Source organism: Brachyhypopomus gauderio, chromosome 1, assembly GCF_052324685.1.
Source record: "Brachyhypopomus gauderio isolate BG-103 chromosome 1, BGAUD_0.2, whole genome shotgun sequence".
Lineage (NCBI taxonomy): Eukaryota > Metazoa > Chordata > Actinopteri > Gymnotiformes > Hypopomidae > Brachyhypopomus > Brachyhypopomus gauderio.
The window spans coordinates 4,442,868-4,470,367 of record NC_135211.1 but is presented as its reverse complement, the minus strand read 5'-3'; the positions used below and the strand labels follow the sequence as shown (position 1 = coordinate 4,470,367).

Below are 27,500 nucleotides of genomic sequence, written 5' to 3'. Positions count from 1 at the left end.
AGCTCACATCGCGCCAGAACAACTGAACAACACACACTTATAATAATTTAATGCCTCCCCTCATAAAATTCCAGACATTTTAAGACATTTTTAGGCCTTGAATATGGAAAACTAAATTTAAGACATTTTAAGACTTTTTAAGGACCCGCGGGTACCCTGCATACACACACACATATCCTGAATACAGAGTCTTGGCACACACAATCTGAACACTTGTATAATGTAGCCAGAGGCGGTCTTTGCATAGAGGCGTGGCTAGGCAACTGCCTTGGCCCCTCCCACTGCAGTCCACTGTAGGGGCCCCCTGATTAGCTGACTTATTTCTCGCATATTAATGTTGATGAGCCCCCTAGCTAAATTTGCCTTGTGCCCCCAAATTTCTAAGTCCGCCACTGAATGTAGCGTTAACATTCTGATATGACATTAACATGCACAGGCATAACGTATTACTCCAACAAACATCTACACAGTGTAATTAACCCTAACAAAACACAGCATAACACCATAACACACCGTAACACTAAGTATTATAATACACAGACTGACTACAGTGTTAGTATGTCTGTCTCCAGCAGGGCTACTACATGTGCCCTGAAAATGCTGTTATCGTACACACCCTTAACTCGCCAAGCCTCAACAAGACATTAACTGTACATGTGTTATGGATGTGTCCAATGAGAACATAGTGTTACCAATGTCAGCCCACAGTGTTCCCAGGACTGATTAACTCAGAGGTTCAGGAGTTGAGGAGTTGAGGAGTTGAGGAGTTCAGAAGTTCACTGCAGCTGATCTCTGAAGATCTACTTTTTTAGCCCCTTTCAAAGGCAGATCATGGTATTAGAAAGAGAATTAACTGGTGTTTCTACAGTTTTAGAAGGAGACAGGGTAGGATCTACTTAATGAAAACACACACCACACACACACACCACACACACACACACACACACACACACACACACACACACACACTCTCTCATTCTCTGTCTCTCTCTCACCATCTATCTCTGTCTCTTTCTCTTGCACATCAAGACTCCTTTACATCTGGATCATATGCATTTGAATTTGGTCAGTAGGGGGCGCTGCACTGAGACCACACTTGCACTCTACTGACGCTGGCATGTTTTGTATGGCAGATCTCTGAGTGCTGTGCATCTGATGAAATACAGCCATTCACAATGCAAATCTACAAACCCATATGAGCATACACTTGATACATGCTATTTGTGTGTTTTTATGTGTAAATATGTACAGTACATATGCGTGTGTGTGTGTGTGTGGCTTGATGCATGCATGTGTGTTTGCGTGCATGCATATGTGTGTTTGCGTGAGTGTATGTGTGTGTGCATGTATGTGTGTGTGTATGTGAATGCGTGTGTGTATGTGTGTATGTACGTAATGAACTTCCCTTTGATCGGTGTGAATTACATGACACAAATAGCCCAGAAAAACACAACAAAACCACAATTTTGTATTTCTCATCTGACTTGAATTATAACTTAAATGGTTAATGTCACCTCCAAAAAAGACTTTTGAGAACACCAAACATATCCTACATCATAATCCTTTAAATGTTCTTCAAGGGAAATCTATAATGTGATTATATCAGTACAATCAAATAAAATTTGCTATTACACCATAATAGTTTAAAAATAAGGCTAATCTTCTACAGTCCTGTTCTGTTGCTTATCCGCCTTCTTATGTCAGGGACTGTAGACAGAAGTAGGTCTATTAGATCTCTCTAACTGCTGTAAATATTTTAATAAATGAATTAATCATTTTTTAATGGTGAAAAATATTACTAAGAACGAGAATTAAAAAGTCTATAATGAATCACACACACTGTTGCTCACACACACATGCACGGTGTGCACACACATAACGATGTGGTCGCATGTTGTGTGCTCGTGCGCTGAATAACCAGTGATCCGTAAAAAGGCCTCAGTAAGAGCTTATTTGAATATTTAATGAGGGGGGAGTGGTCATCAGTGGGCCTGGAGTATGCTGCTAGGTTACAGAGAGGCAGAGAGGAAAACCATCAAAACAACATGACAGGAACCACAACATGTTGTGAGTGTGTGTGTGTGTGTGTGTGTGTGTGTGTATGTGTGTGTGTGTGTGTGTGTGTGTGTGTGTGTGTGTCCTTTGTCAATTTGCTACATTGCTGGACCAGGCTGCTGTTAGTCATTAATAATGTAAACCAGAACCAGCTTTATGAATTTATAGCATGGAAGACATTCAACATTGCACAGTTTAAAACAGGGTGGAGACACACACAGATCAGATTCTACTTCTATGTGATTGAGTGTGCATTTGTGTAGAGTAACAGAAGATATATCACACACTTTATCACTTTGTCATCATTACAAATGACATTACTATTACTAGGAGCAGCGATACTGTCCTTAATTATTAGCAGCACTGATACTACTTTAGTTCTTAAAACGAGAACGTTAATTTGCCCGAGCAAACTTGCCTACTCAAGTCTTAAAAGGGTGGGGCTTGTGATCACAGGTCACAGGGAATTAACATGAAAGGGTGAGTAAATGAAGTGAATAGATCAGACACACAACACATCACCAACCCTGCACTGTCATTATGAGACTCACTAATGACTGAAGCAGTCCACGAATATCTCACACTAACACTAACTAACACCACTAACATCTCAGGAATATCTCCCACTAACACTAACTAACAGCACTAACATCTCAGGAATATCTCCCACTAACACTAACTAACAGCACTAACATCTCAGGAATATCTCCCACTAACACTAACTAACACCACTAACATCTCAGGAATGTCTCCCACTAACACTAACTAACACCACTAACATCTCAGGAATGTCTCCTACTAACCCTAACAAACACCACTACCATCTCAGGAATATCTCCCACTAACACTAACTAACACCACTAACATCTCAGGAATATCTCCCACTAACACTATCTAACACCACTAACATCTCAGCAAATGAGGACTCATCACGTACACACACACACACACACACACACACACACACACACACACACACACACACACACACACGTACATAAATGCAGGTTCTACCCTGCACACTCACCAGAGAAGAAGCTCTTGGTGCGCAGGTAGGAGACACTGAGGCGTAGGATGGAGAGTTTGTCCAGGCCCGAGGTGACGTGGTCGGGGAAGGGCAGCAGACACGCCAGCCGCTCCAGCTCTGCGTTCAGACGGTCCCGGTGCCGCTTTGACGGGTTTGACTTCACGCCCTCAGCTGGAGGTGGCTTCACCCTGCGTGTGTGTGTGTGTGTATACTATTACATATGCAAACATGTTCATATACATTTATATATACAATTCCCCACCCACCCATGCATGCACCCACACACACTCACTCACTCACACACACACACACACACACACACACACACACACACACACACACACACACACACACACACACACACACACACATACTGTGGTTTAAATTACAACAGTGTCTGTGTATAACTATATTATTCATATTTATGTGGTTAATTTGACAAAGGCCTGCTGGAAACGAACACAAATATGTGTTGCCAATACTCTTCTTTCTGATATGTTTTAAACATTTGTACAATTATTAAATACAAATATTGTATTGTAATATTAGTTTAACATACTGTAGCCTACTGTACGTTGTATTCGATATATGATCAAAAACCAAGTCAAACTGCAGGTGCAGGTGACGTGGAGCTTTACCAATAATAATAATAATAATAATAATAATATAGTAATCATAATAATCATAATCATAACAGGAAGATCATTCTGACAGCCTGTCACGTGCGGCTACGCCCCCTCTCCTAGCTGTCACTCTGGGTTCCCTCGTGTCTGTGTTCTTGCCCGTTTGTCCCGCCCTGCTCGTTAGTTTTATGAATCCCTCGTTTGTTACCACGCCCCTGTGTCATTGTCATCACCTGTCCCTAGTTTAGTTCTGTGTATAAAAGCCCCTGAGTCTCCCTTGTCCTTTGTCCGGTATTTTGAATTCATTTGTGATCGTGTTTATCCCACCGCTGTTCTCTGTGCCTGACCGTTTTCGTGTTTCTCCTGTTTTCCGTGCCCCCTGTCTTGTGATGCCTGTCTTTGCCTGTTTTACGGACTGCCCTCCTGTTATCGACCCTGCCTGGCTATCCGACGATGATTACGGTATTCCCCTGAATAAATCTCGCTCTTCTCAGCACTTGTGTCCGTCCTCTCGCTCCGTGGCGCAAGCCTCGTTACATAATACCGGACCAATCAAGGACACAGCGAGAGAGCGAGACTCTGGTGAGTTCAAACACTGTGAATGGATGTCGGCTGGTTTAATCCGGTTCGACTCTCCGGTATTTCAGTGCGAACAAACTAGAGACAGGAATACCCCTGGCGCTGCGGGTACAAGGAAGTCTCGTCGCCGACCAAAGAAAGCGCAGTCTCTTTCTACTGGCTTTCGCGACGAGACTCCATCTGAGCGCTGTGTGTCTGCCCGGTTTTGCGAACACGACAGGGAAAAACCTCCTGTCGTGCGAGCAGCGGGCAGACGGTCTGAGCGCACAGACAAGTTTTCGCTTAACCCTCGGTTGACTCTCTCTGACCACCGTGAGCTCCCGGCGCCTCAAGGGAGGCGGAGCCGCAGCAGAGAGAGCAACCGAGGAGCTTGTGTGTCTGTGTGTTCTGCCAGGCTCACCCAGGACCCTGAGGAGGAGGACCCACCGCCTCTGATCCTGCCGGCTACTCCACATGACAACCCCAAGTATTTTTTGGGGGGGAGTACGAGCCACGTCAGTATGGCGGTCCCGCCCCCCGATGACGTCAGTATGGCGGTCCCGCCCCCCGATGACGTCAGTGTGGCGGTCACGCCCCCCGATGACGTCAGTATGGCGGTCACGCCCCCCGATGACGTCAGTATGGCGGTCACGCCCCCCGATGACGTCAGTATGGCGGTCACGCCCCCCGATGATGTCAGTATGGCGGTCACGCCCCCCGATGACGTCAGTATGGCGGTCACGCCCCCCGATGACGTCAGTATGGCGGTCACGCCCCCCGAGGACGTCAGTATGGCGGTCACGCCCCCTGAGGACGTCAGCCCGGTGGTTCCGCCCCCTGAGGACGTCAGCCCGGTGGTTCCGCCCCCTGAGGACGTCAGCCCGGTGGTTCCGCCCCCTGAGGACGTCAGCCCGGTGGTTCCGCCCCCCGAGGGTGTCTCATCCACGCCGGTTCCTGTCCCCGCGACCCTGGAGGGGTCGTCCACGCCGGTTCCTGTCCCCGCTGCCCGTCAGCAGTCCACGCCGGTTCCTGTCCCCGCGACCCTGGAGAGGTCGTCCACGCCGGTTCCTGTCCCCGCGACCCTGGAGGGGTCGTCCACGCCGGTTCCTGTCCCCGCTGCCCGTCAGCAGTCCACGCCGGTTCCTGTCCCCGCGACCCTGGAGAGGTCGTCCACGCCGGTTCCTGTCCCCGCTGCCCGTCAGCAGTCCACGCCGGTTCCTGTCCCCGCGACCCTGGAGAGGTCGTCCACGCCGGTTCCTGTCCCCGCGACCCTGGAGAGGTCGTCCACGCCGGCTCCCGTTCCCGCTGCCCGCCAGCGGACCCTGCCTGTCCCCGCTGCCCGCCAGCGGACCCTGCCTGTCCCCGCTGCCCGCCAGCGGACCCTGCCTGTCCCCGCTGCCCGCCAGCGGACCCTGCCTGTCCCCGCTGCCTGTCTGCCGGCTCCAGTTCCCGCTGCCTGTCTGCCGGCTCCTGTTCCCGCTGCCTGCCGCCCGGCCGCACCTGTCGCCCCAGAGACTGTGCTGCCCCCTGTTGGGCATGGACTTGGTGTTCCCCCTGCTCCGTCATGTGCCTCCTATGTTCCGTTGCCCGTGTTCCCCTTGCTCCCTGGTCCCGTCCCTGGTTTTGTTTTGGTCCCTGTCCCCGTGGTTGTGTCTGTCAAGGTCTGTGTTCCTGTTCCCGTGTCTGTTTCCTGTGGTGTCGTCTCTGTCCCTGTCCCCATGTCTGTTCCCCAAGTTGTCACCCACCTTGTGCCTGTGCCTGTCTCCGTTGTTCATGGTGTCTTTGCCTCTGTGTTTGCCTCCGCCTTGTCCCCTGGCCCCACTCCCGTGTCTGTCCCCGGTCCTGTACTGTCCGGCCCTGCTCCTTGCCCTGTCCGGTCTCCATGTGTCCCGTGTACCGCCATGCCCCAGCCCAGCTCCTGGCCCGTCTCTGGTCCCCCTGTCCCTGCCGTGCCCCGGTCTCCGTGCCCTGCTTTCCCCTGGTCTGTTCCTCCGGTCCGTCCCGTGTCTGCTGTCCCTGTCCCTCGCCGTGTTCCGTGGTTCCCTGTCTTGTCCTAGTCTGGTTCCCTGTCCTGTCTGCCCTTGCGTGCCCCAGAGTGGCACGCTTTGAGGGGGGGTTCTGTCACGTGCGGCTACGCCCCCTCTCCTAGCTGTCACTCTGGGTTCCCTCGTGTCTGTGTTCTTGCCCGTTTGTCCCGCCCTGCTCGTTAGTTTTATGAATCCCTCGTTTGTTACCACGCCCCTGTGTCATTGTCATCACCTGTCCCTAGTTTAGTTCTGTGTATAAAAGCCCCTGAGTCTCCCTTGTCCTTTGTCCGGTATTTTGAATTCATTTGTGATCGTGTTTATCCCACCGCTGTTCTCTGTGCCTGACCGTTTTCGTGTTTCTCCTGTTTTCCGTGCCCCCTGTCTTGTGATGCCTGTCTTTGCCTGTTTTACGGACTGCCCTCCTGTTATCGACCCTGCCTGGCTATCCGACGATGATTACGGTATTCCCCTGAATAAATCTCGCTCTTCTCAGCACTTGTGTCCGTCCTCTCGCTCCGTGGCGCAAGCCTCGTTACACAGCCGTCGTTATTATCCTCACATTACGTTTACGGACATTATTAACCAAGTATATTATTGTTTATTTTATTGTTGTTTTATGTTTATTATTTTATTTATTGTGTTTTTAGTTAATATATTTTTATACTAGGGGTGACCAAATTATACATACAAATTACTCCATGATTTAAATCCTGCTCCACGTGCAGGTGTGACAACCTCCACGCCTGAAATTAGGATAAGAAATTAGGAAAATGTATACAAAAATAATAGGAGTGTTTATTTAGGATTTTACAAATTGATGGGACCACGAATTGGTGATGAAATTTAGGAGTCGTCTATTAGCACGCAAATCAATGTAGACACCTCTCAGAAGTATGAAAAATGATGGAATATAAGATTAGATAGAATTTGATCCAGAATGATGTTCTCACACTAAATTGGACTGAGCTCAGTGATACACACCTGTGGTTAATGACAGGTAGGCCTGTCTCATTATCACACGACTGCTGCGGAGATTCAATACGGGCATAATCACGACAACAATCAGAACCGAAAGGTTGTGGACCACTTCCCCTTTTCTATATGAACATATAAATGATTTCCATGAGGTAAAATTGTTACGGACAATCTGAATGAGGTGATTTGGGGTCTGTCGGTGCTGAACTCGGCACTAAAAACACTAAAAACGGTACTTACGTCCTCTGTGCGGGTTTTCTCCGTTTCCGTCCCGCGTTCATGTTCGACGGTTGTCCAGTCCTGCGGTCCAGTAATGTGAGGCTACACTACATCTAAACCAACAAGTCTCCACCACTTCTTCTCTAGCTGTCACAGAATGAATAAACGAACCACGAAAGTCAGTCAGGGGTGCCTCACGCTTCTAAAGTTTAGATCTGAGGTAAATACCGCAGCAGTCTGCAGGTAGCGGCGCTCCGCCGAACCTGCCCCGAACCTGCCCTGCCCCGTTGCCCTCCCGACTCACGAAGCTCTCCTCAGTACATCAGTCAGACAGGCACTAGGCAGGATATCACTACATCAGACTACAGCAGCACACAGTGCCAACGCTGCTGCACCGTTTCAACGTTGCTTCACTCTCACTTCATATTAATATCACATTAAGTGTAAAGTGTACTGCAGCCTCGTCGTCTCGGGAGTGTTTAAAATTTAAAGCCGCAAATTTCAGGTCAGGTGTGTGCAGGACATAACCCAAAACAAAGCCAACCCGGACAAAAAAAAAGTCTAACTAAAAATAACCCCAAACAGTGGAAATAAAAGGTATTCTCTTATTTAAGAACACTCTTAGGCACACAGGCAGCCAGTATTAGGATCTCTGATTATGTAGGCCTAATAAACCTTGATGATCTCCCAAATACACCATGTAAAATGGTTAAATATCTTGGTTTAATTATGGATCCCACTCCCTCGTTCAAAGCTTGTGCAAATTATATTTCTTTGACAGCCTTTTCCACTTCAGGAACATTACGAAGATTAGAAACACACTGTCATTACATGATACAGGAAATGTAGTCCCTGCATTTATCACTTCCAGATTGGACTCCTGTGATGCTTTACTATCTGGCTGTACCACTAAATGTTTACACAGACTCCAAATAGTTCACACACAGCAGCCAGAGTTACTAGAATTAGGATGTTTTTACTAGAAGTAATTTAGGATTACTCATATTTTAGCTACATTGCATTGGCTTACAGTAAAACTTTATATTAATGTTAAATATTTTAAATATTTATATTGATTTAAATACGTCTGTGATAATCTCCAGAGCACAGAACAATCTTCTTATAGTATATTTAATGAGCTCCTGGTTTGGTATTAATATTATCTGTCATTCCCATTGATCAGGTTAACACCTGGAATATGGTAACCTATCACTAGGGCAGCTGGCTAAAGTTAAGGCCATCCTAGCACACGAGCACTTTGAAACAGTGATCCATGCCTTCATTACATCTCGGCTGGATTACTGTAACACCTTATTTTGGAGTCAGCCATTTCTCCCTCAAACGGCTCCAGGTAGTACAGACCGCTGCTGCCAGATTTTAACTGGAGAGCGTAAGAGGGACCACATAACACCTATTCTGGCCTCCCTCCACAGGCTGCCTATGCATTTTAGAATTAATTTGAAGATTCTTTAGTTTTTAAATCTTTAAGTGTACTCACCCCACCTCACCTCTCCTAGCTCCTCCACCCACACGGTCCCACTCGATGCCTCAGGTCAGCCGATCAGCTGCTCCTGAAGGTGCTTGATTAATGTTTGCTTGTTTTTGTTTACCATATCCGCTGTGCAGCACTTTGGGTCAACTGAAGCTGTTTTTAAAGTCCTATATAAAGTTGAAGTTGGAGTGGGGTTGGAGCCTTTTCCTATAGAGCTCCCACCCTATGGAATAACCTCCCGTTCGACACTCAGACACAATCTCAATATTTAAGACTAGGCTAAAAACCCATTTGTATGGTCAGACATTAAAGGTGCAGATTTGATATGCTGTGATGTAGTTCACTCATATGTGTTTCCTTCTGGCTCATTTGAGCTGTGCTCCCATAGTTAGATCTTTCAGAGTCCTTCCTTGCACATTTGACCTTTTCAACAGTTTTCGGACATGTCTCCTCATCTTAACGTGTTTCTGCAGAGGTTCCTCTACTCCTGGTGTCAATGCTGTTGGTGGGCCACAGCAAGCCTCAAACTGTGGCTCCTCCCACCACCCCCTGCTGTGGCCCCTCCCCCTCCACCCCAACAACCCACCATCGTCCTTACGCCAGACGGGGTTCAGGCACCCCTACACTCATCAGACCAAGACTCCCACAATCCCATTGCTTCCATTACTTACTTGTTATTTTTACTTATTTTTAGTATTAGCATTTATATGTTTCTTGCTGTGGAGTTTTGTGCTGACCAAAGGAAGATACCCCCCCCCCCCCCCCTTGATTCTTGGTTCCTCTCAAGGTTTCTTCCTCGCACTCTTACTGAGTTTGCATGATAATCTTTGGCTTGCTCACTGAAGCGAAAGCATTCATAATGAAGACATGATTGAAGGACTTAAGCAGGCTATTCCCAATACCCCAAACCTATTACCCCAAACCCGAAAAGGGTCACAAGAAAAACTTGCAGAGGCTACAACCGAAGGTACATTAGACAGCGAACATAAATGGGTCAGCTGTAGAGTGACAATGCAAGATCCAGGGAGCAAAGAAAACATCACTGCAGTTACTGCATGAAGTCATGACAAGCTCCATTAAACCCAGAGAGGTCAGACCAGAGGAGGGGAGGGAGACCCAGGAGATCCAGGAGAGTCAGGAGATCCAGGAGAGTCAGGCTGTGGTTAGTTTCAACCTTAGAAACATCCCGTGAACCTGTTACTGCTGATTACCCACTGGTGCTCATTGGTGTTCACGCCCAATTTAGTGCAGCAGTGCTGATGTGTATTTTGAATCAATTCATGCACCTTTTTAAAAACAACAATAAATGCATCAACACATGGGTTGAATCTAGTGGGTGACCTAGAACAGGACTGTTGATGAAACATAAATGTGGCAATGACTAACTGTGTTTAGAGCACATGGCACGGTCAACATATCAGGATATATGAATATGTTCACTAGCTCCCTCTTGTGGAAATAGTAAAAATCCAATAACAATGCTTTATAAACGATTTTTATTAATATAAAGATATGAATATTGACAGGCACAGCAAACACATGACATTTACTAACAAAACAGTATAAGCTATATAATCAAATAATCATAATAACAGAAAAAGCCATATAATCGAAGAAAAAAAGTATAGATTTTACAAGCTGTGCGAAGAAATTGAAAAAATCGTTTATACTATACTTGTGAGCATAAAAAGGCCATGTTGAACAACAACATCAAAAATGCATACAATAATGATATAGTAAATTATACACTGATACTGCATTTAAAAGAAGGCAGATGAATGTCATCACAATAGTTGGTGAAACAAAGAAACAAAAAACAAACAAACAAAACAAAACAAAACCCACAACAACAAACAACAAATATCTGGGGTGGGAGGTGTTTGCGCGGATCTGTTGAGTGCCCAGGTGGATGCAGAGAGGGAGAGGCGGTTCTGGGGTGTTGCCGTGGAGCCCGACTAGGGGAAACGCACGCCGAACCTGCTCAGCAGGGGGAGTGGCTGAGAGGAAGCCCCGCCCCATGTCTGCCCACCCGTCCACACGGTAGACCCCTACAGCCACGAAAACTCCCCAGAACCTCCCACTGACCTGTCAATCATCTCTCTGACCTATTATGTTATCCCTTGTTTTCAATACTTTGTTGACATGCTTTTGAAGAATTTTTTCTGGATACTGAAATCAATATCAAAACTGATGTGTCGTAAATATGTTTTTAGGACATCTTGTAGGGTGCATCACCTTTGCCTCCTCTTCGGTCATCATTAGAGAAGGACAGAAAGAACACAGGAACACAAAACGTGTGCACGTGACAATTCTTTAGGTGCTCAGACTAACAGGAGGCTTGTACACACACACACACACACACACACACACACTCACACACACACACACACACACACACACACACATACTCCTTTCCCCCCTTGAACGGTAAGGCTCTGAACAACACTAGTGTAAATGAATGTCCGGCCTGCCACAATGAGACACACACACACACTGAGGGCCAACCGAACCCAGGGTTACACGAGAGCCACGCTCACTATAGCTGCCAGGTCACGACCCCGCCTTTACTACCCAACACACACTGACTGAACCCGGAAAGAGAGAGAGAGAGTGACGAAGAGACAGACAGAGAGATACAGATGCTCTAGTTTTCAGATTTCGCTGGAGGAGCTGGTTCTGGTGCCGTCTGCTGGTGTTATAACCCAGCGGTCTGATCCAAAGCTCTCGCCACTTGCACATTAGCGTCTCTTTTTACCGCCACACCTCACATGAGTCAGACAGACGGGACACATCGGTCCAGTCTACGCCCTCGGGCCAGTATCTGATCTCAGGCGTGTCTGATCACGGCTGTGTGGCTACCACCGACGTTGAGTTTGCCCAGTATTAAATTCAGACTTCCAGTGAAGACTCTGAGGGTGGAGCTGTGGTGTATGGACCACACTAGCTTAACACTTCAGGTGTCAATTTCACTGATTTCACTGTATCCTCAACTCAAACCAGCACGTCACTGCACCTCTCTGAAGAATGAGATATAGAGGGTATGCACTGACATCACCTTCACGCCAGAATGTGCTGTGTGCATTAGGGGAAATGGTGAAACCAGGTAATTATCTGCTTAAATGCAGTTGGACCTGACATTGATCTGCCCCAAAATTACAGAAGAACCAGCAACCCATTAATATCAGCATGGCCATGTTCCTGATGACGCCTGCCTGATTTCAGTGCCAGGAATAAACTCTAAATAAAAATATATATATTTTATTTGGAACACTAAACCAAAATTAAGCTAGCAGGATCTACTTGATTCCTGGCTAACATTGCTAGCTATATATTTGTGCAGGTAAAACAACCTTTGCCTCCAATGTTATGATTAACTATGGCATAAAAATTCTTGTGGTCATCGTGATTTTAATGTTTCTCTGTTCAAACCATAGCTAATTTCCAAATCTACAAAGCTATTTGGTTTACTGTCTAATCTGGGTTCATCTTGGCTAGCCAACAGAGTTTATCTTCTTTAGTTAGCTTGTCGGTCTGTAAAAAGATCCTGCTGAATCTCTTTGAACAATCCCACAACAGCTCTTTCATACTTCAGATATTTTTGTGGCATTCACATTGAACACTAACTATAGGGTGACCATACAACTTCTTTTTCCCAAACAAATGCTCTATTTGGGATTTAAAAAAATATTTCATATTTTAATTTGGTTTCTACGGTCACCACATTGTGCTCAACATGCACACAACATGCAACAATTGGTCCCTCATGTACGTGTCCTAAGTGTAACAATTGGTCCCTCATGTACGTGTCCTAAGTGTAACCATTGGTCAGATAGGAAAGATGAAGTTTACCTTCTGTATGACGTTTTTCTCACTTTAACTTTAATTTTAAAGCCTAACTAATACAGACCTGACAGTGATGCTCTGAGGATTTTTTTCATGTGATGTCCATTTTGCCCTCGTACAGAATGTCTCAGAATAATCAGACATCATTCTTAGGTCTCACATGAACTACTTTTCATATATTCTGTGACTGTGAAAATATTTATGTTTTAAAATGTATTTTATTTCTGAGTAACAGGACAGGAATAAGAGGATCTGGCCATAGAGTGGGCCTGGTCATGGTCCTGTGGTAGAGAACTGGTCTTGTGGCCGGAGGGTCGTGGGTTCGATTCCCAGACCTGAGACCATGACTGAGGTGCCCTTGAGCAAGGCACCTAACCCCAACTGCTCCCCGGGCGCCGGGCTAGGGCTGGCCACCGCTCTGGGCACGTGTGATCCACAGCCCCCTAGTAATCACTAGAGTGTGTTCTAATTGCACAATGCCGAGGACAAATTTCGATTGCGGTGAAAAATCACAATTGACGAATATGGCACGTAGCACGTTTTTTACAGGCTGTGAAGGCGCTTTTAATTCTGCAAAATCTGGTCATATGGTCACGCCCACTTATCTGTGTCACTTAGTGAGTGTAACCACAGCAACTCCTTCCATCTATGACATCACGTGCACACCCTCTATCTATCACAAGCCTAATCATTCTGAAGCCTGAACCCAACTGGGCCCGATTCCCCTGTACTGGCATGAAGACATGCTACACTTTCTGATTTTAGACAGAAACAGAAGGGGGTAATAAAAATATATATTCAGGAGAAAAGAAAGGAAAGCGTTTCGTCCTTAACACCAAACTCGCTATCAGTCATATTTCCTTGATGTTCAGGTAATAAACATTCAGAGACATAAACTTTAGTACATTTACACGTTCATAATGCTATATGATGATGTTAGTGGTATTAAAAGGCTAAAGTGTCCGGATATGGCACGTGGGACAGATTCATGGAGCATCACTGAGATCACCTGCCACCATCTCCCCAGACCTGCTCTGACGAAGCGGGGCGCTGCACACATCTAATCCCCAAAGACTTCTGAGTGATGGATTGTAGTCAGTTACTCATGGGTGGGGTAAATAGGGGTGGGGGGGTCCAAAACAAAACAACACAGGCACAACAAACAAACGCAGTGACAGCTGCTCTGTGGTCTGACCTCTGTGCGCTCTTTGCTTCACACTCTTGTTTTCAACCTCGCCGTCCGACTGCGTCTCGCTATGGATGAGAGCTGCGCGCGACGTAGCTCTCGCAGGGCGGAGGCGTCAGCGAGAGGGCGCGTGCTCGCGACCGGCAGAGGCGCCGGAGATCGTGGGCAGAAGAGTGTTCATCAGTAAGATGCGGAAATGAAAAGAAAATGGCTCATTGACGTTTTAACACGGATTAAATGCTTATAAAAATATAAAAGCATATATAAAGCAAAAAAAAAAATATTTAAAAAGCAGAATGAATATATGATGTTCTGCGTCATAATTTCGGATTATTCCGATAAAATGGCATGGCTGTTTTGGAGAGTGTCAGGTGAGGGGAGGGGCCGGAAACCTTGACAGCAGGCCAGAACCCGGCCGATAAATTCCTGTTCACAGTTTCCGTATCTTTTACACTTCTTTTGCTGCAATGAAATTATCCAGAGATGGTCCTAGTAAATCATCCAGAGACAGTCCTAGTAAAGTGCAGTTCAGGTTTAAAAACACAATTGCTGGGTTGTGTTTTTTCTCCACTCTGGCAACAGAGATTATAGTGTCAAGCTCCTGGACTCGAGTGTCTGGCCTCAGGGACCATGTGACCACTGGGACCATGTGACCACCGAGTTTAGTGGGGGAGGGGGTGGGGGGTTCCTCTGCTCGCCTTCAATCCGAAACAGTAAGAGCTTCAGGGGAGTTCTGCTTCAACGTGGCAGTCAGTCAAGCTCTAGTTGCCATGACATCCTCATGGCCCCTCCCACTCCCGGAGCATCGTAGAACAGATGTGGCCGTTTGTGCAGTGGTGTACACACGGACATGACTCACGCCAACCCTCGCATCGCTTACACTGACACGTTCTGTTGAATCTTTGGATACGCCATTATTATTTTTTTGCCTTTTTAAAATTCTAACATTTTTTTCTTTTTTACAGGTGTGTTCTTCACCTTCTTAAGTGCATAAAGAGTCAATTATGAGGGAGCAAATGATGGCCTCTCAGCTACAGTCACAGCCTTTCCCTTTTGGAGTCTAAACTCTAAACTTTTGAAATAAATAGAAAACGGCTGTGCGCCTTAAATGGCTTTCCCCAGAATCTTATCCCCGCAGTGAAAAGGTTCCACCTTTTCCACTGCATACTTCATAAGTGAGCTCTGGGTGTCTCCTCTCGGCCACACACATGCACGCACGCACCCACACGTGCGCGCCCGTGTACACAGGTGCACACATAGTGCACATACAGTGCACGAATCGTGCACACACGTCTACGCACATGCACGCACACACATACACGAATGTGCACACATGCACACAAACCACACATGCACACACATACCTGCGCGTGCACACACACACACACACACACACACACACACACACACACACACACACACACACACACACACCCTGCCCACAATCTTTGCCTGTCCATTACTTTTGTTTATCCGAGAGAGAAACAAACACAAGTATGAAACAGAACATGAACCAGAGACGAAGGAAATTTATGAAATGTAAAAATAAATATGTCCTTTCCGATACTTCTTCTCTCTCCAGGCAGGGAGCAAATTAATTAATAAAGGCCTGGAAATTTGAATTAATGAATGAATAAGTGTGTGTAAGCAGAGAACTGGGGGTCCATAGGTAGTCTGTTTCACAGAGTGCTACCCTTACCAAACCTCCACGCTGGGAGAAATTCAATCTTCTGTCCATTTGCAGCTGAGAGAAGAAAAAAAATAAAACAGACAGCAAAACAAAAACAGCTGTACATGAATCTGAAGTATGTACGGTGTCTCCAGAGGGACATGTCTTTTTTTTTTTTCCACGGGAGAAAAGTAGACGTCTGTGGGCACATTTAGGCTGTGGTGGACGGGCTTGCTCTAATAGTCCTTGTTTGGGTGGCTGTTGGTGAAGCAAGACTGGGTGGGGACTTGGAACGTTCCGTTCTTGATTGGATGGTTTCTGACCTGTGGGTGGGGACAGTTCAAACATTTTAGCGGCAGTAGAGTGGTAGGCACACTAGGTACTAAATCACAAAAAATATTTGTGAACCAGTGCAAATGCTATAATTGATAAATCTGTATTTCTGGTAAATTGATTTTTAAATAATGCTAGTATCTGTGTTTCCTCTTATTCTATGTACAAGGTATGACTTCCTAAAATTGGATCACGACTGTCAGCTAGCCCCAAAAACAGAACTTTTGTCTGGGACGGGTTTAGTGATCAGACCCCAGTGAAGTCACCTCATTTGAGCACTGTGAAGCTTGTCCAACTTCCTTTAATGACTTAAGTGAATTTTAGAGAACTTCTGAAATATTATGTAGATTTATATTTCTAAGTGACTCTACATATAAGAGGCTACTAATGCTGTAAATGTAATTTTGCAGCGTGTGTGTGTGTGTGTGTGTGTGTGTGTTACCTGTGTCTGGCCGTTGCAGGCGAGAAACTGCTGCTGTTGGAGTAAGTTGTCTGTGCCCAGTATTCTGTGGCTGGGGACGGTGCTGATGGTGGCGCCCTCTGCTGGAAGGGCCATGCTGTTAACGAGGTTCTCTCCCAGTCCGCTCTGGTAGAAGCATGATCCCTGTGGTAAATTCTGGGACCCAAACCCTTTTGTGTTTTGGCAGGTTGAAATCACGGCGTCTGACCCCACCGGGGCGTAGCGCATCCCGTTAACAGGGCCCTGGGATGCCACATCGAACATGCAGCTGGTTGGCGCCGCAGAAGAGTTGCCCCTCATCTCCCCCTGCTGGCCGTATACTGCACTTGCACAGGGCTGCATGAGAGACTCCTGCTGCACATAGACCGAATTAGCAGCAGAATGCATAAACTCCTCCTGTTGGCCATAGGCTGTATTAGCAGCACGAGGGTGGGAGATGGACTGTTGGACCGAGCCAAAGTTGTTCTGTAGCAGTAGTTGGGTGAATGGATCCTGCTGGACGTCTGTTGGCTGACTGTAGAGGACACTGTGACCACCGCGAGCACTGGGAACGTTGGGAACAGTGGGACCGTTTGGAATGTTGGGGATTTTGGGGACACTGGGCATCGTGGTCAGACCCTGCTGAACAGGAGGCTGAGGTGAAGGCCAAACCGGGGATCTCTTGGGCAAGTGTTGGAGAGAGGAGCTGGTTGTTGGGTTTAGAGGGACATCCTGTGAAAGGGAAACATTCCATGTATTTGTATCACCGCTGGATACAGGCCCCTCCCACTGATTGCTCGGCCTGACAGGCTGGTTCACCGACAGGGAGTTGTGGTTGTGGAAGCCCATTGGCTGGGCTTGGTTCTGAAGGTTGGGCAGATCAATGCTCTCTGAGTAAACCCTGTTTGTGGCCTGTGTGTGACTCTGAGCTCCGGCTGTAAGCGCGCTCTGCTGGGCTGCCCCTCTGTGCTGGGTCAGTCTGGCTTGGTTCTGCTGTGGCCCGGGAACTGGGCGGAACCCGGTCAGGTTCATGAGTGGATCCATGAACTCGTCCTGCAGCATCTCCTGCTGTCCGAGAGCCATCTCTGGCCCGAGGTGGGTGAGCTTCAAGGTCCTGCCACCCACCATGCCGCCTTTGTCAACCCCGTCCCGGAAGAACGCTCCTGGGCCCCGCCCACCATCCCGCCCCTCAAAGTCACCCAGACTACCCTTCAGCTGCAGATCGGCCAGGCACCCAGGCAGCTGCTCGGTCTGGCCGGCCATGCCCTCCTTGTACAGCATGTCCTCCACGTATGAGAAGATGTCATCGGCCACAATGTCATTGAGCTCGACGGGCATCTCGCCGGAGTTGAGACTGCTGATACGGAGCAGCGTGTTCTCCCAGTCCTTCAGCTCCTGCTGGTCCACCTCCAGCTCACCCAGGTCGCCGCACAAATTGCTGTCGCCAATGATCTGCTGCAGGCTCTCCATCATCTCCTGCATCTCCTCTTTGGCGTCGGCGGCCACGGCGGGGTCCACCGGGGCCGGTTGCCAAGAATGACTGGGTACGGTGAGCAGGGCGTGACTGTCCTGGAAGGCCTTCTCCAGAGAGAAGGGGATATTGGGGTCCTCGTTCGGCTTGTAGACGGACTGGTCCTGCTTGAGTATGGGGTTCATCATGGAGTTGGGGCCGCCCATGGCAGGAGGCTCATGGACGCTGCTGCTCTGACCGGGGCCCATGTCGCCCATGTTCACAAGGGGCCCCGTCTCGTAGAGGACGGCCTCGCCGGTGGCGAAGGAGAAGGGCAGCTGCAGCTTCCTCTGACGAAGGTGCTCGTCACCTTCCTCGTTACTGAGATGGACGCGGCGAGAGACGGAGCAAAAGTACGGAATACAAAAGAGTGAGAGCAAGAGACAAGAAGAAATTGGTCAGTTTCTCAAATGTCAGCCCATGCTGAGATCTTGACTGGGTTAATTTGATAGACTCACGTTAGAGCTCGTTGCCGAGCCACGATGAAGTCCGGCCGCCCTCCTTTGAAGACCAGCCTGGCGTTGGCCTGGACCCAGATCCACGTTCCCGACTTTGACAGGAGCCGGAAAACCGTCAAACCGCTCTCCCCTGTCTTGATCACTGTGAAGGGAAGAGGTTTCAATATCAAGATGATTCAGAGCAGTAGATACAGCTGAACTTGGAAATGTTGAACCCTAAGCCCTGAAATGCACGTGGAAAAGAAATGTCAGCTCAGGTGGTAAGAGAAGTGTTTGTATTTGAGGTTTGTCTCATATTCTTTGCAAGGTAAAGAACGGGGTTGTGTCTATACTCCCGAGTGTCACTGTGCAATATTGGGAGGGTGAGGGTTTGGGTTGGGGTCCAACTTACTCCGCAAGTGGTTGTCAGCGCAGTACATCATGTCAGCAGCGTGGATAAACTGGTATCCGGTTCCCCTCATACACAGCTCAATCTCAGTATAACCCAGTACCACCTTCCCCCTGGACAGAGCAGCAATACCAATGTTAGACACCCACACCCACACACTATACAAACAGGTAAGAGTCCACTGGGTGTTGGATTATGAACCACAGAACCAATACGATCCAACAAACTAAATAATATCAGTCTAAAAAATGTGTCTAAAATTTACCGAAATGCATAAAACCTACCAAAACCGACAAATACAATAGAAAATATCACGATATGATGTTATCGCCGATATCGTGTCACCCCTGTGCTGGGGGTGGGGAGTGTGGTGGCACCTGGTGTCGATGCCCATGGGTGTGAAGTCCAGCTTGTGCTTGGTCTGGAAGAGGAGGGTCTTGCTGCGTATCTCCAGGATGGAGGGAGACTGGAGGGGCGTGGCTATGGCGAACAGGGCCAACTGGGGGTGGGTAATGGTGCCGTCTTCCGCCATTTTGTTTTGGCCATGAAGGTACTTCAGCCGACCCTGGAAGTTCAGAGCCTAAGGAGCAGGACGTGGGCCTCGGGTCAGAGGTCAGCGTGCATGCACAAATATGCATGTGAGGAAAATATGACAAATATGTCCTAGAAATACATATACATGTAAGCCTAGAAGCATACCAAACACAAATATGTTTCATATGATGATGTTTATATAATGCCTCTCAGGCCAAGCAATTTCCCTTGTGTGCGGACTAAAGTGTTTTCGTGGACACATCGCTGGGCAACCGTAGCCACGTCAACCGTTTACCAGGAAGCCAGAGGAGTTGTCGAGGAGACAGCGGAATCGGCAACAGAAGCTTCTCTCCAGGAAGGAGGAGTTCTCCGGCGGCAGCTGCTGGGGGTTGTAGGAGATGATGTTGCTGGTGATGTCACTGCTGTTCTGTAGACCTGCAGGAACAGACCGCAGCGTCAGAGTTGGCCAATCGGCACGGGGGGGGGTTATTTGGGTGGGGTTGGGTTTGAGTTGGGGTGGTGGTGCTAATCACTCTGCGTTTACTCAGTGACGAGACTCAGTTATTTTTTTGTTTCTGCCTGAAAGGAAGACCTAATCTCAGCTCGAAGCCAACCTGCAGCGACGTGTAGCCCAGCAAACATTCCAGTCCCGCTGCCAACAGCAGACGGTCAGAACAGGACAGACGTGGTCAGAACAGGACAGACGTGGTCAGAACAGGACGGCCTGGTGCTCCCCGGAAGAGTAAACCCGATGTTTCGGCAATGCTAACAGTGTTTCTGTTGTACCACTCAAGGGCCCCAAAGCATATGAACATGATAAAAATGTTTTATACGATCAATATATAGTGAAGTATTCTTATGTAAACTTAACATAATGGTTAAAATATAACCAGCAAAACGGTCCATATTTCTACAGGATTTCAGGATCTCAAATATCAATTTTATTTCATATTGGACTACCAAATAAAAAAAGAGGTTAGTGCAAAAGCTTAAACAGGGCTAGTCTCAGTATCATCTCATATGGGGCAAATCCCTGCTAACCATCATTGTCCTCAGGGAGGTCACTCTGCACAGGGTTGAGGGCAAAGTGTAGCTGTCGTCGAAACGTGGCCCGGTCGTCTGTATGGATCAGCTCAAACACACTCTGATGGACCACGTCTGACTGCATAGAGGGAACACACACGCGCAAACACAAGAATGCACACCTGTCAAAAGAAGGCAAACACAACAGAAGCCACAAGCACCTTACACACAAAGTGTGAGAGAACACAGCCATTTTAATAGTGGTGTTGTGTAACATTTGTAGTAAAACAATTGCTGTGATTCATGTACAAAAATACAAGCCAAACAAAAACCCACACACACGCGCTTGCATAAGGACACACACACACACGCTTGCATAAGGACACACACACACACACACACACACACACACACACACACACACACACACACACACACACACACACACACACAGTAAACTACCTGTATGTGTGACACTAAGCTAGTCAAACTGGATTGTTGCAAAATTAGACATACTCACACGCACACACAGACACGAATATACACACGCAACCACACGTGCATGCTATCACACATACATTAACATGCACACACACACACACACACGCATGCACATGCGCACACACACACACACACACACGCACACACACACTCGGAGGCCCATGGACCCCCCCCCCCCCCCCCCCCCATGGTTGGGCAGTGTATCCGACACGGTGTCCTGCTAGCCCAGATCGGGAGAACTGACCAGGGGTCTTCCAACCACAGCCCCATGAAAGCTCTGTTGTCTGCATCTCTGTGGATAAACTGTACTACAGTAACCTGTCTCTGTCTGTATGTAAGTCTCCTTCAGGCTGTGTCGGTAAACAGACAGACAGGTCTTTCTAGTGCTGTCAGTCACGCCACTGAAGTGTTTCCTGTGGACGCTGGTGGAAGCTCTGTATCCGGAGCAGAGCGGTGCCTCTGCTTGTATGAACAGAACGGGTGCACCGCCTGCCTCAAATAGGCCACGCCCACACGTCATTGGCCACACCCACCTGTCACAGTAACCCTAACTCCCGAAAATTAGCAGGTGAGAACTCCTTCCTCTGCCCTGTACTCACATGGGGAGGCTAAGCTGATGCCCTCATGACCCCTCCCCCTCATTGGTTGCCAAGCCACACCCCCAGTCATGTAGGGTTGGCCTGAGGAGGTGGGGGCATGACCCTGCATACTTTAGCAGACACAGGGCGCACGCACGCACACACACACACACACACACACACACACACACACACACACACACACACACACACACACACACACACACACACACACACACACACACACACACACACACACACGCTACATCCGAGTGACCAGGGAAGGAAGTCTCTAAACAGGACGCTTGATGTGAAAAGTGAATGTGTGTGCTCTTACCTGATGAAAGCCTAGGTAGTCTTGTATAGTGGACGAAGAGTAGAACACATAGCCTTCAGCTGTTATAACCAGCACAAAGCCATTCAGAGCCTGAATTGTAAAACACACACACACACAAAGACAGAAATAAGCACGTCCCAATGATGATTACATATACAATTTAAGAGCAGCAGTAATTCAAACAACAAAAGCACCAAACTACTGTGTCGGGAATGTGAGCTGGCGAACGAGAGTCTGGAGCTGATGTGTGTGTGTGTGTGTGTGTGTGTGGCGGCAGGGGCTGAAGGAAGGCCAGTTGCTCATAATTAGGGAGGCCTTTGTTAAGGTGTTGAACACGACAACAAAGAGTGAGAGAATATAACCGCTAGTCACGCAAAGGAGCCATCAGCCCTGAACAATAGAGAGAGAGAGGGGGGAGGGGGTTATGGGGGGATAGAGTGTGTGTGTGTGTGTGTGTGTGTGTGTGTGTGTGTGTGTGTGTGTGTGTGTGTGTGTGTGTGTGTGTGTGTGTGTGTGTGTGTGTGTAAAAACTCTTCCATATGTAATGTACATATGTGACACTGCTATATATTGTTAATAATATATATATTATTAATGTGTGTGTGTGTGTGTGTGTGTGTGTGTGTGTACCTGCAGCAGTAACTCTCCCTCTGAGAAGTTGACACCATCTAGGCTGCTGATAATCTGTCCATTTCCACCAAACGTCCCCGTTCTGTCCATGGGCCAGCCCCCAGCACCACCCACATTCTTCTTCATAGTAGCTGAGAGAGACAGAGAGAGAAAAGACCACATTAAAAACCCATTTATATTAGCTCTATTTTCTAATGTCAATCATATGTTCTATTGTCCCTCATGCCAGATTAAATGATACCACACTGAATCAAGCACAAGCCTTTATGTTTTCTTATTTTCCTTTTTTTAATAAATGCCAATATTTTGAAACGATTCAGAGAACAGTGGCTTCTGTCAGGCCAAAACTTTGACGTGAATGGACAATTTTCTTTGTGTCGGGATGATAAGAAAGATTAGCTGGCACTAGCATTGGGACCTGAAACTGGTCAACAGAGCTGTCACACGCCCTCTGCCCCGCCCACTCCCACCCCTTCAGCCCCTCCCACTCCTTCCACCCTAGACCCACCTCAACCCGCTCCCTGTACCCAGATCAGCTGGGGACCTTCTTTCTGAACGCTTAGTGAACACGTTTCCAGAGACAAGGTTGCGTGGTTTCTCAAAGCAACAAGACGGCCGAACAATCTCTTCCCTCATTGGACAGGCAGGCTGCACTTGATAGGCCCAGCTGTCGTCATGGTAGTACGATGCATGCAACCAAAACTAACAGGAGGTGTAATGCAGACCTGAGATATGAGAAGTCTGAGACGCTGACAAACAGAGGATATTGGTTGGGTGTTTCTCATGCTGTCTGTAGGTAACAACTCTGAAAGTACGTTTGCCACGGTACTTACAGTAAGAGAGCAGGACACAGAAAGAACGACTAACACGAAAAGCGGGTGGTGTCTATAATACATCTCTTCATTCCTGGCAGTGCCATCTTTGTAATACTACAGAGCGCGCGAGCACACACACACACACACACACACACACACACACACACACACACACACACACACACACACACACACACACACACACACACACACACACACACACACACACACATGTTGCCAAACCCTGACCGTCAGTCCAGAGTGACTTTTAAAAGAACTGTATTCTGTAGAAACAGACATGGTTCCTCTGCTCTGAATGTAGTTGATCAGTCAAGAGACTTGGGTGTTTAAGGGTTCTCTGGATCAACAGTAGTGGCTGCCATCTTGAAGCTGGACGTTTCTCTGTATGTCTCTAACATTTTACAGATGTCATACAGTAAAACAAATTTATTAGAGGTGACTTATCAATCTGGAGTCGAGTCAAGATGAGGGCTGAGAAAACCCTGAGCGGCTTGGGTTATGAGAGGGTTTATGAATGGTTATATGGGTTATATGGTCTCAGTATGGGCCTCTCATAACTCTGTCCACGCTGTTATTAAATGTCACGGATAAGGGCCGAACACACATGTCAGGTCTCATCAGGGATCTGTACAGCTTCAGAAATGACAGGGTTGGACGTAGGACTGGCCACACACTCGATTACAGACCTGAAATGCCAGGATGGCGTGAGAGAAAGAGGAAAGGAAGAGGGGGAGAGGGAGAGAGAGAGAGAGACTGAAACCAATATTATACTGAACAAACACATACAAACAGAAGCAGACAAACATTCACACAAACAGACATATACACACAATAACTCCTTATTACACACACACACACACACACACACACACACACACACACACACACACACACACACACGCTTATCAGACAGATCCACAGAACCACTTGAACCTGATCCTCTAATCGAATATTCTCTCTTGTTCTGTTAGAACTGCAGTAAGCATGCATGGGTCCTCCACACACACACACACACACACACACACACACACACACACACACACACACACACACACACACACACACACACAAAACACACACACACACACACACACACACACACACACACACACACACACACACACACACACACACACACACACACACACACCCCACCAACAGGGGGAAGGTCTGGACTAAATCTATAAGAGCTAAATGTATTGTGTTGAACTAGTACATGAACACCATGTGTGTTCGCGTGTGTGTGTTGTAAAGTGGCTTACAGAGGTGATTAGATAAAGTGGTTAATTCTCCATCACCCCTGCCCCCACCTCCATCAAAATAAATTAATACTACACTTTCATTTTGTAACCGGCCACCATGTACTATAGGTGCGTTTGTGTTAGTTTGTGTGTGTATACACTCACCGGCCACTTTATTAGGTACACCTGTCCAACTGCTCATTGAAGCAAATGTTGAATCAGCCAATCACATGGCAGCAACTCAATCCATTTAGGCATGTAGACATGGCCAAGACGATCTGCTGCAGTTCAAACCGAGTATCAGAATGAAGAAGAAAGGTGATTTAAGTGACTTTGAACGTGGCATGGTTGTTGGTGCCAGACGGGCGGTCTGATTTTTCCAGAAACTGCTGATCAACTGGGATTTTCATGCACAACCATCTCAAGGGTTTACAGAGAATGGTCAGAAAAAGACAAAATATCCAGTGAGCAGCAGTTCTGTGGGTCAAATGCCTTGTTGATGCCAGAGATCAGAGGAGAATGGCCAGATTGGTTCGAGCTGAACGGCAACAGTAACTCAAATAACCGTTACAGTCGTTACAACCAAGATACGCAGAAGAGCATCTCTGAACGCACAACACGTGGAACCTTGAGGCGGATGGGCTACAGCAGCAGAAGACCTCACCAGGTGCCACTCCTGTCAGCTAAGAACCCTGGATGGCAGGGTCAGAATTTGATGTCAACAACATGAAAGCATGGATCCATCCTGCCTTGTATCAATGGTTCAGGCTGGTGGTGGTGGTGCAATGTTTTCCTGGCACACGTTGGGCCCATTAGTACCAGTTGAGCATCGTGTTAATGCCACAGCCTACCTGAGTACAGTGAGTCCCCAGTGAGTCCCCGCTTAACGACGGTGTTAGAGACTGAAAAGTCCATCGTAAAGCAGTTTTCGTCGTTAAGCACGACCCTAGATTTAGATACGCTTTGATTGTAAATACAGTATAGAAAAAAACTAACAAAGTTCTCATGCGTGCGTACAGCATGAGAAAGAGCGATCACGTTGCCGAGATGGGCTGCGGTGGAGGCTGCACTGCCTCAGCTTATCGTACACGACCCTCCACAACACTACACAACACTCCACTGCACCCCACAACACTCCACTACACCCCACAACACTCCACAACACTTCACTACACTCCACAACACTACACTATACTCCACTACACTCCACAACACTTCACAACACTACACAACACTCCACACCACTCCACAACACTCCACTACAGTCCACTACAGTCCACTACACTCCACAACACTCCACTACAGTCCACTACACTCCACAACACCCCACACAACACCCCAACACCCCCACAACGCTCCACTACACTCCACAGCACTCCACAACACTACACAACACTCCACTACACTCCACAACACTACACTACACTCCACAACACTCCACTACACTCCACAACACTACACAACACTACACAACACTCCACACCACCCCACACCACTCCACTACAGTCCACTACAGTCCACTACAGTCCACAACACTCCACTACACTCCACAACACTCCACAACACCCCACAACACTCCACTACAGTCCACTACACTCCACAACACCCCACACAAAACCCCACAACACCCCAACACCACAACACCCCCACAACACTCCACTACAGTCCACTACACTCCGCAACACTCCACAACACTACACTATACTCCACAACACTCCACTACACTCCACAACACTACACAACACTCCACTACACTTCACAAAACTACACAACACTCCACACCACTCCACAACACTCCACTACAGTCCACTACAGTCCACAACACTCCACTACAGTCCACTACACTCCACAACACCCCACAACACCCCAACACCACAACACCCCCACAACACTCCACTACACTCCACAACACTACACAACATTCCACTACAGTCCACAACACTACACTCCACTCCACAACACTCCACTACACTACACAACACTCCACAACACTACACAACACTCCACACCACCCCACACCACTCCACTACAGTCCACTACACTCCACAACACTCCACTACAGTCCACTACACTCCACAACACCCCACACAACACCCCACAACACCCCAACACCACAACACCCCCACAACACTCCACTACACTCCACAGCACTCCACAACACTACACAACATTCCACTACAGTCCACAACACTCCACAACACTACACTACACTCCACAACACTCCACTACACTCCACAACACTACACAACACTCCACACCACCCCACACCACTCCACTACAGTCCACTACAGTCCACTACACTCCACAACACTCCACTACAGTCCACTACTCCACAACACTCCACAACACTCCACTACAGTCCACTACACTCCACAACACCCCACACAAAACCCCACAACACCGCCACAACACTCCACTACACTCCACAACACTCCACTACACTCCACAACACTCCACTACAGTCCACTACACTCCACAACACCCCACACAAAACCCCACAACACCCCCACTACACTACACTCCACAACACTCCACAACACTCCAACTGTGCTGCCACTTCTTCTCCGCTCACCGCGCGAAAAAAAAAAAAAAAGTTGGTCGTAACTCCGGTCCGTCGTTAACCAGACCCGTCATTAAGCGGCGACTCACTGTATTGTTGCTGACCATGTCCATCCCGTTATGACCACAGTGTGTCCATCTTCTGATGGCTACTTCCAGCAGGATAACGTGCCATGTCAAAGTGTGAATCATCTCAGACTGGTTTCTTGAACACAATAATGAGTTTAAGAAACTCTCAGTCCAATAGAGCACCTTTGGGATGTGGTGGAACGGGAGATTCACATCATGGATGTGCAGCCGACAAATCTGCAGCAACTGCGTAGCAATCACATGATGCTATCATGTCAACATGGACCAGACTCTCTGAGGAATGTTTCCAGTACCTTGTTGAATCTGCCACGAAGGATTAAGGCAGTTCTGAAGGCAAAAGGGGGTCCAACCTGGTACTAGCAAGGTGTA

At 47.7% G+C, this 27,500-nt stretch overlaps 2 protein-coding genes across 2 annotated transcripts in view; both read right to left on the bottom strand.

Annotated features, from left to right (window-relative positions):
* The window catches only part of ahr1b (aryl hydrocarbon receptor 1b), a 38,075-nt gene extending 30,313 nt beyond the window's left edge, over positions 1-7,762 (bottom strand). Inside the window, exons 1-2 of the mRNA XM_077013571.1 lie at positions 7,506-7,762; positions 3,083-3,270 (exon numbers count right to left, since the gene is read on the bottom strand). Of these exons, the coding sequence (XP_076869686.1) occupies positions 3,083-3,270; positions 7,506-7,546 (229 nt within the window). The 5' untranslated portion in view covers positions 7,547-7,762. The remainder of the gene's footprint in view (positions 1-3,082; positions 3,271-7,505) is intronic.
* An 8,018-nt stretch (positions 7,763-15,780) lies between these two features.
* The window catches only part of ahr2 (aryl hydrocarbon receptor 2), a 57,219-nt gene continuing 45,499 nt past the window's right edge, over positions 15,781-27,500 (bottom strand). The window contains exons 3-11 of the mRNA XM_077013563.1: positions 22,406-22,536; positions 21,776-21,865; positions 20,378-20,498; positions 19,632-19,771; positions 19,180-19,382; positions 18,806-18,915; positions 18,415-18,556; positions 16,450-18,277; positions 15,781-15,997 (exon numbers count right to left, since the gene is read on the bottom strand). Of these exons, the coding sequence (XP_076869678.1) occupies positions 15,911-15,997; positions 16,450-18,277; positions 18,415-18,556; positions 18,806-18,915; positions 19,180-19,382; positions 19,632-19,771; positions 20,378-20,498; positions 21,776-21,865; positions 22,406-22,536 (2,852 nt within the window). The 3' untranslated portion in view covers positions 15,781-15,910. The remainder of the gene's footprint in view (positions 15,998-16,449; positions 18,278-18,414; positions 18,557-18,805; positions 18,916-19,179; positions 19,383-19,631; positions 19,772-20,377; positions 20,499-21,775; positions 21,866-22,405; positions 22,537-27,500) is intronic.